This window comes from Eumetopias jubatus, unplaced genomic scaffold (genome assembly GCF_037043125.1).
Source record: "Eumetopias jubatus isolate StellerSeaLion01/CBP00866 unplaced genomic scaffold, mEumJub1_p1.0 scaffold_15, whole genome shotgun sequence".
NCBI classification, from domain to species: Eukaryota; Metazoa; Chordata; class Mammalia; order Carnivora; family Otariidae; genus Eumetopias; species Eumetopias jubatus.
The window spans coordinates 5,901,388-5,913,453 of NW_028274821.1; the positions used below are offsets into that span (position 1 = coordinate 5,901,388).

At 47.8% G+C, this 12,066-nt stretch overlaps 1 protein-coding gene across 1 annotated transcript in view; it reads left to right on the plus strand.

Moving 5' to 3' along the window:
* The first annotated feature begins 7,614 nt into the window (after positions 1-7,614).
* ERMP1 (endoplasmic reticulum metallopeptidase 1) overlaps positions 7,615-12,066 on the plus strand; it is a 41,762-nt gene continuing 37,310 nt past the window's right edge. The window contains exons 1-2 of the mRNA XM_028117350.2: positions 7,615-7,990; positions 9,391-9,692. Of these exons, the coding sequence (XP_027973151.1) occupies positions 7,656-7,990; positions 9,391-9,692 (637 nt within the window). The 5' untranslated portion in view covers positions 7,615-7,655. The remainder of the gene's footprint in view (positions 7,991-9,390; positions 9,693-12,066) is intronic.

A 12,066-nucleotide genomic window follows, 5' to 3' on the forward strand; every position in this document is an offset into this window, starting at 1 on the left:
AACAGAGCAGAAGGTATCACATAAATATCTGAACTGCTGCCATTTCTTGAAAAATTAGAAGATCTGGCTCCTCTGAGCCCCAAACTCCACACCACAGTGGTTGCTGTGACTGATTTTAGGTGGGGCTCGGGGTTGCAGTTCACCACAGTCCCTACCATTCCCAACAGCCCTGATCTGATCTGTTCTGTTTTTACTTTATCTGCCCATATTAGGAAATGGTTTGTCAGTGCTCCATCACCCCCAATAAATCACAACCACCTGGCTGACACAATAGCACGTTTGAATAACCAAGGTCTATTTGTCCCTTGGGTTTTAATCTCCTAATCTCTCCCATTGGGCTCCCAGCCTTGCAGGGCTCCCTTAAAGAGCTGCCTTACCTCCCGCTGGGATATTTGGGTGCCTCCTTATGGCAACAAAAATTAGAACCATGGAAGAATCTGGAAGGATGTGGTTTTAAAAACCTGAGGCTATAAATGAAGCTCTTTCCTTTGCCTTCTGTAAAGAATCAGAATCTCTGACAAAGATCTGTCCGTTGATTTTCTTTTAAAAAACTAAGAGTAGAAATCCTAATTTGAGTCGCTTGGAAGAGGCTACTGCAACCTTTATTTTGTCACATTTTATAACAACAGCGGTGGGGTAACCAATCACTTCACCGTCACTCTGAACCTGGGCGGGCATCTGCCTGTGGTGCAGAGAATTCTCTTTAAATTCTACTTACTGTAGTCCTCTGTGAATAATTTATAGCAAATCACATTTTCAAGTACTGTTCTTGAGGTGACATTCACATATACGATTAACCATTTTAGAAGTGGGCGGCTTGGGGGCATTGAACCCATTCACAATATTGTGCAAGCCACCAGCTCCATCTGGCTCCAAAACATCTTCATCAGCCCAAAAGGAAACCCCCTACTGGTGGGTGAAGCGATTGATCCCATTCTCCCCTCCTCCCTGTCTCTGGTGGTCACCAGTCTTCCTTCTGTCTGTGTGGATTTCCCCGTTGTGGGTATTTTATGTGCGTGGAATCAGTGTGTGGCCTTTTGGGACTGGCTCCTTTCACTCAGCAGACTGTGTTTGATGTGTATCCCCAGTGTACCCTGTATCAGCTCTTCATTCCAATTTTTTCTGTGGCGGATTACTGTGAATACGTTCCCATTACTTAAAACAAACAAACAAACAAACAAAAAAATAGAGTACCTGTTCTTGATCCTTCTGGTTTTTTGCTCATTGATTACTTGCATCCCAAGGGTGACCGAGACTTGAGATGTGAGAGGAAAGCAGGTGTTCTCAGCAGAGAAGGTAGGGATGCACCAGAAGGCAGGGGCGTGAATGTGCACATTTCCAGGGGTGGAGAGAGAACAGAGCGATAGCAAACACTTAGGGAACTGTTGCCCTTTAAGTGAAGATAGAAGTCAAGTTTCCCTCGGGCTTGTGTCACAAATGGCCTTTCACAACTTTACGTTGCTGTAAGAGAGTTTGGCGAAGAAGTCACCAATTGCCTTTCAGGCACCTGCAGAGGAGTGCTCGGAGGGTGTGGAACCTGAGCCAAAGATGCAGAGGTGTTATCTCCCCCACTCCCCCACGTCCTGCCACTAAGGTCCGACCCACAGAATGGGAGCAGCCGTAGTCACATCTGGAGCTCTTACTGGGTCTCCTGCTCTAGGATCTCAGAACAGCCCTCTTTGCCCTCCTTCTCAGATAGGGAAGCTGAGGCACAGCAAGGTTAACTAATTCACTGGAGGCGACATGGCAGGTGGAAGGGCAGCCCATAGGGAAGGGGTTTGATGCAGTAGGTGGGTAGGACACGGGAAGATGATGTATTTGCTGGTCCCCAGGCAATTCTTACGTTACGTGGTCCCCAGACCACACTTTGAGAGGTATCTGTCACCCTCATCCAAGATTCTTCATTGTCCCTTTTCTCCTTTGGGCATGTTGGAAAAGCAGCAGGTTGTGGAGGCTATTTTCGGCCAGTAAGCACCCGATGAAGGTCACGGGCTCGCAGCCCAAGTGAAACCAGTCCAGGACAGAACCTGCAAAGGGTCTCAGGGGACTGCAGGAGGAGACAACCTACTCAGGAAGGGTCTCTGTAGGGGATGGGGGCTCTGGGTTTGCAGTCCTAGAGGGGCCGAGCCCCGGCAGCGCATGCGCTCCTTAATTTTTTAGTAGTCCCAAAACAACCAGCTTCAGCGTGGAGTCAGCTTCCCCCCCAAAACTGCTGAGTCACACCCCTCTGTCCCGGCTCTCACCTGCCCTGCAGCCCAGGGGTAAATGAAGACAAAGCCCTGGGTATGTGCTCCTCAGTTAAATCCCAGGAGCCTCGAAGATTCCTGGCTTCTCTTCCAATAATACTAGGAATGTGCTATGAAGGAGGGAGAAGAAAATTCAAAATCCAAAGCCACTGAAATGCACACCCAACCATTCTCCTCCGGTGTGTCACAGGCTAAATGTAAAGAATGATACGGTAAGTGAAAGATTCCCTCAAAAATGGTTTTATTGGGTTAGCAACTCATTAATTTCCGGATCTTTACCTTAAACTTTTTAGCCTAGAAGTGTGCTTGAGGAGCATGGGCCAGAGATGGGGTTTTGACATTGAGTTCCTGTTGGATTGTGACCATGCTGGAATCAATTTATTAACTACTTTCCAAAGGGTGATAATGCGGCAAATTCCAGGTGTCTTTCCAGGCTCAGGGCTGAGGGCCCCGAGCTCCCTGTCTGAGGCTCTTACAGGAACACCCAGCCCAGGCTAGACAAGGGGACAGAGACACAAATGGATACAAAAGAAAAATACCACTCATGGGTGACTGGTGTTGTTGCTTTGGTGTGTCTCCTTCCACACATTTAATACCCATTCAATATATTCTTTATTCATTTTGTATCTTTATTTTTTTTTCTCTTTATATATTTTTCTCTTAATAGTACGAGAACTTCTCCCACATTGTTGAATAGACTTTGGTGATGTTGCCTTTAATGCTACGTGATGTCCCCCACACTGGATGCACTGTAGTTTACTGGATGTTTCCTTTATTTTTTTTTATGCTCAAGTATTTTCCATAAATTTGATTTTTATAGATGGGCGTCCTTTTGCAATTTTTGAAAATTACATCTTTAGTAGATTCCAACGTCTGCAAATACTGCATCAAAAGTAGTGAGTTCTTTTAAGACTCTTGGCACGTCATGCCAAGTTGCTTTCTGGAAGGGCATTCTGGTATGTCCCACCTGCATCATATGCAAGTGCTTATCAATTAATCTTCTGTGAGCAGTGCGTATTTTAATTAAAACCAAAACAAAAAACTTTTCAACATGGTGAGTTGAAAATGGTTCCCATTTTTATATGTTTTTTTGATACAAAGGATGAATGGTTTATATATTTTTCTATTGAGGCATTGGTGTTTTTCTTATTGATTTTAATATATATGACTAAATAGATCTATTAAATTATAAATTATATTAAATAGATTTAATTTTATATTTATATGTTATCAAGGCAGAATGAGAGTAGAAGTATATTAGTCCCTTGTTTTTAGAATTTGTTGAAAATAATGTTTCAGGTTTATCATTTGACTTTTTATGTTTTTGGTGATTTTTTTAAAGAATTTATTTATTTGAGAGAGAGGGAGAGAGCACGAGCAGGGAGTAAGGGCAGAGGGAGAGGGAGAAGCAGACTCCCTGCCGAGCAGGAAGCCCGATGCTGGACTCGATCCCAGGACCCCGGGATCATGACCTGAGCCGAAGGCAGAAGCACCCAGGTGCCCAGTGATTGTTTTTGATACGAAGTTTTCAGTTTTGTGTAGTTAAATGGGATTTTTCCCTCTATGAGTGCTTCTTTTTTTTTTTTTTTTTTTTTGGTTGAAGAGTCCTTGTCCATTTGGAGTCTTAATTCTTTAATCATGTTTACCTTCTCTCTCTCTTTTTTTTTTAAAGGTTGATTTATTTGAGGGCCGAGGGGCAGAGAGAGAGAGAGAATCCCAAGCAGACTCTGTGCTGAGTGGGGAGCCTGACATGGGGCATGATCCCAGGACCTGAGCAGAAACCAAGAGTCAGACGCTGAACCAGCTGAGCCACTCAGGCGCCCCCTACTTTATTTCTTATCAGTTAAAACATTTGTTTGATTCTGAATTTTACTTTATTTTTCTTTTTGGGTATGTAATATGGTGTGAGATTCCAGTTTGATTTTTTTTTTTTTTTTGTCCCCAAAAGAGCCAATTTTCTCAGCCCATTTGTCTTCTGCAGCTGGTTTGGATTCTCTTCTCACCTCTCGGCTCGGGCTTTCCCCTGATTTTACTGTCACTGTAACATGAGGTCAAAGGCCTCCTCTGTGGGCTTCAGTCCTGGCAAACTTTCACCGGTTGCCCCAGTAACACCTCTTACAAAGAAGGAGGCACATGGGCTACAGGGTGACCTCAGTGGACGATAGGGACTGGCATTTCCCCCGAATCCTGACAGCCCACATGCCCTTTCACTCAGCCGGCTTACTAGAAAATGCCAAGAGGTGGCAAAACAAGGGACTTGGGACATCTTGGTGCCTGTAGGCTGGTCACTCTCACTGTCATTTGTCTCCCAAGCAGGATGAAGTGGGTCAACCTGTCATCCGTAGGTCAGCAGACAGAGCCTCCGGAGCCTTTCCCATCTCGTTCCACCCCCATCAACAATTTGATCCGTGGGAACTAGAGTATGTGTTGCGTGCACTGTGGCCTACCACCCACACAAACAAAAATACAGATCAGTGGCTTCAAACACTTCAAAGGCCAGACATTAGCCAAGTCTCCTGTTAGCCTCCGTGATATAGGCGTGGTCAGGGTGTTGCTCTGCCTGGCACTGAGACTTTGAGCAATATTACAACACAGAGCTTAGGGCACGGCCGCTTCACGGCTCAAAACCACCCCAGAGTCCTTGCTGTGACCCAGGAGGCCCTCCCCGCGCTCGCCCCTGCCTGCTTCTCCAACCTCCCCTCCATCACCGCCCCTCTTGCTCAGTCTGCTTTGAGCCAGATGCCCTCCTGAACATTGCTTCTGAACACCCCCCGATTCATTTCCCTCTGCCTGGAACATTCTCTCCTCAGGCTCTTATGGCCCCGTTCCTCGCTTCATTCAGGTTACATGTCATCTCAGATCTTCCTTGGTCACCCAACTTTAAAAAAAACAAAACAAACAAACAAAAAAAACAGCCTGGGTCACTCTCAATTCTCTGCTTTATTTTTCTTTATAGCACCTTATGTGACATTTATATACCCATAAATACACACCCTCTTGTTTATTGCCTCTCCCAACTAGAATGTATGCTCTGTAAAGGCAGAAACATTGTTCTTCTCTACGTTTCCTCACCTTGGTCGGTATCTGACAGAGTAGATGTCCAATGGTTGGTAGCTTGAAAATGTTCAAATGTGAATACCATAGTTGACACAAGTCCAGAGAAAAGCTGTCATCCAAGCACGCAGCTCTAATAATGTACGTTATCTAGGGCCCTATGATGCTCACAATGGGAAAATGGCCTTTATTCCAATCTGCAAGACTGTATAAGAGTGAACATTCCAGAAAACATTACTTAATGAGACTTATGCGTGAGGATCTTGAATAAGTATTAGCTGATTAATCCTCACTAAAGCCCTTTAAGGCAGACATTATCTCCATTATCACAGATAAGGATCCTGAGACTGTAACTTGCATGATGACATATTTATCAAAGGGACGCAATTCAGGATCTCAGATCTGACTCCCAACAGCCAGGCTCTTTTCTGCTCTGGTGCACTGCCTTCCACGGAATATCATCAGAGATGCTTAACATACATTATCCATTCGGAAAAAGAGCGCTCAGATGATTTAACCACGAGCACAGCTCCTGAGGGGTACAACCTAACCCCTAGGTTTTCTGATACCCACCCAGCCCAGAAAGTGACAGCATAAAATAAAGCTTAAAAGACCATGGAACATGCATGCCCTTCCCCTAAGAATGAGTGTGCTCCACATCTCATTACACTATAGTGGACATAGTTGTTTCTGAGGTCTCATCTTCCAAAGATGGTAGAGTTTTTGGAAAGAGAATAGCAAGAAAGCTGGTTCTTAGACAATATATATTCATTTGCTCATTCAATAAATATGTATTGAGTGCCAACCATGGGCTAGGCACAGAGATGAGCACTGGGGACACAGTGATGAATAAACAAGGGAGACGCTGTCTTTGGTCTCACGGACCTCGTAGGCTAAAAAAGGATCTTTGTTAAAATGATGCTGCCACAAATTTCATTTTTACGACTCAAGAAATATTTATGGACTACTTATTACGTTTCATGGTTTGTGTTAAGAGGAGGGCATAAAATAGCAAGCGAAGCCAGACACAATTCCCGCTTTCATGGAGTTTAGTCTCATGAGAAAGATATTAAATAATAACGTGTGCGCATGGTGCTATGAAATCCTACAAATAGTGCAAACTGGCTTCCTTAGATTAGGAGATTTCTGCTTGAGGAAGTGCCACTGGAGCTGAGATCTGGAGGACAAATAGAGGGTAACTGGGCAATGAGAGGGGGTGGGGGAGGGGGAGGAGGACCCTCCTGGCAACTTGAACAGCACGTGAGAGGATCCTGTTGCAGAAGGAACGATGGCTAGCAGGAGGGACAGTGAAAAACGACTGAGTGTCGGAGAGCTGGGAATAAGGAGCGCCCTGGTCTCGGGTGGGCCTGAGCCTGGGCCAGGAGCAGCCCCGGGGGGCGGGGGGGGGGGGGCTGGCGTATCTCCCCAGCCGGCCTCTAGGTTCATGGTCTTGGAACTGCAGCACCTGCACGCCGGGGACCCAGAGCCTGGAGGCAGGGAGGCTCAGGGCATCAGCAGGCAGCGGGGAACCTAGATGATCCCTAGCATCTGCAGTAAAACCAATGCTACGCCTCCAGGGACAGCTTCCCCGAACTTTCCAGAGTGCCCAGACTCAGCAGTGGACCAGAATGCTGTTTTGGGGGTCCCACTGAACTGGATTTAAGTTCTTCATCTGTTACCGGTTAAGTTTCTCAGCTAGCCAGTAGGAATAAAAATATTTCCTTTTCCGAGTTCTTGTGAGAATCAAATGAGATAAAGCATTAAAGCCTTGAGCACGGGGCCTGGCTCACGGCCCATACTCGGTAAACAAGGGCTGTTGTTCTTCATCTGTCAGACGGAGACGATGAAGAGCGCTGGTTGCCTCACATGGTTATGCAGATCCCTGTTTGGATTGCGTGTGTGGGAATGTTAGGCTGGGCCTCCTTTGCGCAGTCCCAGTTCTAATTTTAAGAGCAGGAGCCTACTTTCCTGTTCTGTCGCCCCTTAGGAGAGCGGGGCCATCGTGCTCACCATCTGCCCGATGCACCACGGGTATTCTTTTAAAAAAGCGACCTCTCACTTTTCTCACGTTTCCAGGTTTCTGGGTCCCCTCCCGTTTGGAGATCGGCCCCACACCGGGCAGGGCAGCCCCGCAGCAGCAGGCACACCCGTCACGCCCACCCCTGGGCCGGCCCCGCCGCGGTGCCCGCCGGCGCTCGGCCCCGGGAGGCTGGGTCGCGGCGGGACCGGCCAATCAGAGGAAGTTTGGCCCTCTGCAGGTTCCGTCCGCTCACTAGGAGGCGCTGCGGCGGCCGCGGCCGCTCCCAGGGCCGGCGCGGGCCGGAGCGGTTGGGCTGGCGGCCGAGGCTCGTGGCCATGGAGTGGGCTTCGGCGTCGGCGGCCGTGAGGCGGCACCGCGTCGGAGGAGAGCGCCGGGATGGCCCGGCGGCCGCGCCGCAGCCGGGGAGGGAGGCCCCGGCGCAGGAGCCCCCGGAGGACGCGTGCGGCGGCGGCGCGAGGACGCGGAAGCGGAGCGCGGGGGGCGGCGGCGCGAGCCGGGGCGCGGGGACCGGGCTGTCCGAGGCGCGCGCCGCGCTGGGGCTGGCGCTCTACCTGCTCGCGCTGCGGGCGCTCGTGCAGCTCTCGCTGCGGCAGCTCGTGCTGCGCGGGGCCACGGGCCGCCACGGGGAGTTCGACGCCCGCCGAGCCAGGTAACCGCCGCTCCCGACCGGCCCGCGCGTCCGTCTGCGGCCGGGGTCCGGGGCTGCGGCACCTGCGTGCGCCCGCCCCCCCCCCACCCCCCCGAGATCGCCCGGGCTCGCCGGCGCCGCCGCACATGGGGCGGGGCGGCCCCGCGCGTCTCTGCCCTGGAGTCCCCGTTTACGGATCGCGGAGCTTGCCTTGCCCCGCTGCGAAGCCGGGGGCACGGCTGGGGGCTGGGGCGCGGGGGCCCGGGGCGGGGCGGGGCGGGGGCGGGGGCTGCGCTTGCCTGGCCGCCTCCGTTCTGCCCCGCTTGCTCTTGGAGGGTTGGCGGTCGTCTCCCAGATTCTGGAGCAACTTCCACTTTTTACTAGCCTTCCTGCTTTCGAAATGAAATGGGGAGCGACATCTGTGTACCCAGGCCGTTTTATAAATTCGGTTTGGGGGACAGTGCAGTACTCAACTTCCTGCGGGTCGTAGCCCTCACACCTGTAAGCTATGGAGGCTTTTTCTGAAAGACTGCACGTTCAAAATCTTACCTTTCAGAGGTTCTGAGATTCCTGGAGCTTGTCCTTGGGCCCCCGGTGTGTGAGATGGGTTGTTTCTTTTTTTGTTTTGCTTTATTAAAGAAGAAGAGAGACCTGGGAGCATGCTAGGGAAGGTAATTAAAGTCAAAGGTGTCGTATCGCTAAGTATATCAAAGCTCCTAAAGTCGTAAGCTAGCAGAGTTTTCTACAGCCCCTGTGTTTTAAAAAACTTTTGACTACAAAGTGCTGGAAGCTTATTTTCTTAAGGACTTTCTGGAACACTCCTCCCCCACTCCCTTTTTGCCTGCTTGGAATGCAGTGAAAACACAACACGTTTTTTGTTGTTGTTTGTTTTACGGGTAGGGTTGGCTTTGGCCTGAAGTGAAGTTATTAGGCCTAGGGTGCATTGAGAGGGCTGAGTCCATTCTCAGCGATCCAGAGTTTTCCTTTCTTATTCAGCCTCTTGCCTTGATTACCTCTGCTCATCGGCTTCTGCTACTTAGAACCAGTAACCCTCCAGAGTGTGGCACAGTGAAGCTGGATCCTTTCTGTCCAGCCTTCAAGCAGCTGCATGTTTAGAATGGAATCCCTGGTCTTTGTGTTGATTTGATAGGGGGATAGGGAGAATTTGGGAGTGGGGTGGGTGGAGAAAACTCTGAAGTGAGAGAACTCCCAGGAGGCAAAATTCAGTGCTGGAACCTTACAAGTGATTTTCACAGGGTACCTGAAATAATAAAAGTCAGCCCCCCCCCTTTTTTTTGTTAAGTCAAAGAACCTGTTTGCGCAGTGGGGCCGGGAGGACATACGGGAAAAATTTGCCCTGTGTCAATGCCAGTTCTCAGCCTAGCTCTCCTTGTCACCGTCAAACTTTTGGTTGCTTCCAGGGATTATCTTGAACACATAACATCCATTGGCCCCAGGACCACAGGAAGTCCAGAAAATGAAATCGTGACGGTCCATTACCTTTTGGAACAGATTAAACTGATTGAAGATCAGAGGAACAGCCTTCACAGGATTTCAGTAGATGTGCAGCGACCCACAGGCTCCTTCAGCATTGACTTCCTGGGGGGGTTTACAAGCTACTATGACAACATCACCAACGTCGTGGTGAAGCTGGAGCCCAGGGACGGAGCCCAGCACGCGGTCCTGGCGAACTGTCATTTTGACTCCGTGGCGAACTCGCCAGGTACGGACCTGGTCTTTAGTCCTGTCAGAGTTGCGCGTCAGTAAGCCCAGAAAGCTTATTAACTCCAAGCTGCCTGGGCAGTTGTTCGAGATAAAGATCCAGACCCTCACCATTCGCTCAAGTGCTTGCTTGCTCTATTTTTTGAATAGCCGTGCCAGTAGCCCAGGGGCAGGACGTGGAATGTTTCTGGTAGGTCGCAGCTGCTCTGTCAGCATTGCCAGCCCTGTGTGCCTGAGTCCTGCTTCAGTTGGTATCACCAGGTTCCGCCCCTTGAAGTCTGTACTCAGCTAGGTGTTGTATGAGGCTCTGGGGATTTGGGATGGAGGAGCGGTTTTTGCCTTCAGGGAACGCAGGGTTTGGAGGACAGCTCTCCTAGCAGGGCGTCTGCAGACCTGTAGAGGGAGGGGTTCGGTCCACTGGGGATGCCATACTCTGAGAATATCTCACTAATACATAAATCTTGCTCTGAAAATACTTCAGCAAAATAGAATACCTGATGTTTAGGACGGTGCCTGACACGATAAATACTTGTAGAATGAGTGAGAATTCCCTAAATTAGACTTGCATTTTTAAAAATAAGATTCACGAGGGAGATGTGTTCAGTAGCTGGATTTTAAGTAGGGACGAATAGGAAACAGTAGCTTTTTATAGTGGAATCCTAGCATCTTAGACTAGAAGAGCTGAGAATGGCATCTGTTCAACCCTATCTTTTGTCACAGGAGTAAACTTAGCTGATCGCCGCTGATCAGAGACAGGTGGCACCAGATGCTGGGGCTTCTAGCCCGTCAGTTCTTTGAGCTACATTGGAAAGGAAGGAGAGTATTAGCGTGTAGTTAACGTTCTTTTTGGCAAACTCTACCTAATCTCTTCTTTGCTCAGTTTCTGGTCTGTAAAATGGAGATAGTAGTACTCTCATGGCATGGAAAATTTTTTTTTTTTTTTTGCCATGTTATTTGATGGTAATATTTCTGAATTGCTTGAACTTACAGCAGGCTCATATGAACATCTAGAGTTGTACAAAAGATAAAAAAAATTGCTTGATAAAATGATTCGTACTAGGATGTCTTTAATCAGAAAGCTTGCCAATCACATTTAGAACGTGGCATGCTTTTTCAAGTATCCGTGTACAAATATCTGTTTTATTAAGTCAGAAATACCTTTGTGTGTGCTTAGGGAAACCAGTAGTCTTTTATGCCTATTTCAGTGAAGCTGTAAATTAAGTGTCTCCCTGGGCCCACGATTACAGTGCTTAAATTCTTGGATGGGACAGATTAACACCATGGTTATTTAAGAGCATTATAAAAGAAAGGTGTGTATGCAAGTATCAGAAACATAGTGCTGGGTATTACAAATCGCATACATGGAGTCCAGGAAGGAAGCGATGGCGAATTTGTGGGTCACTGGAACCCGTTTTTAATTAAAATTTTATAAGAATACCTAGCCAACAATTTCAAGGAAATTTCTGTCAATTATAAATTGTTCAAGTAGTTGAAAATAAATAAATAAAAAGAGCCGAAAAACACAGTATATCCTTTTAGTGGATGAACTAAGTGAAACACGGAGATACGCTTTTTTTCTTTTTTCTTTTCAGCAGCGTATCTGGAACTTTAGGAACTGATATACCACTTTGCAGTAATGTTACCCACAGAAAGGCCTTAAATGTCTTCTTGGGTTTGCTGCATGGGTCCGGGGTGTTGGTAGAAGAGAGTGAGTTATTTCAGTGGTGGTTTCAATTTCAGGGTTAATTCTGACTGGAAAACGATATTGGCATACCCCCCACCCTTAGAGATGCTGCCCTCTAACTTCCCTTTCTGAAAGGTATTTGATCTGGGGCCCCTGGGTGGCTCAGTCCGTTAATCATCTGACTCTTGATTTCAACTCAGGTCATGACCTCAGGGTCGTGAGATCAGGCCCCACGTCGGGCTCAGCCCTGGGAGGGGAGCCTACTTGGGATTCTCTCTCTTCCTCTTCCTCAGTCGCTCCCCACCTTTCTCTCTCTCCAAAAAAAAAAAAAAGGTATTTAATCTTCTCTAGTCACGTTCTCAGATGCCAGAACCGTTAAAATAAAGGAAGATAAGTAGACATTAATTTTTTAATCAACCCTAGATATATTTCTTTCAGTTTTCCTTTTTCTCACTTTGAATAAACATTTTATTGTTTGCTGTTTATGTTAGAGTAACTCAGAGTCTCAAAGTTAAAAAAAAAAAAAAGTCATTTCCTTTGGTTGCCCGAAGGTGTTACTTTTTACTGATAACTGGGTAGACTTTCTGCTTGATAATAATTAGTTAATGATTACTTTGTTCACTTTGATTAAAATACAGTTTAGTGATCACTACCAAGACAGGGATGGCTAATTAGTTTCTTCTTGAGTAGG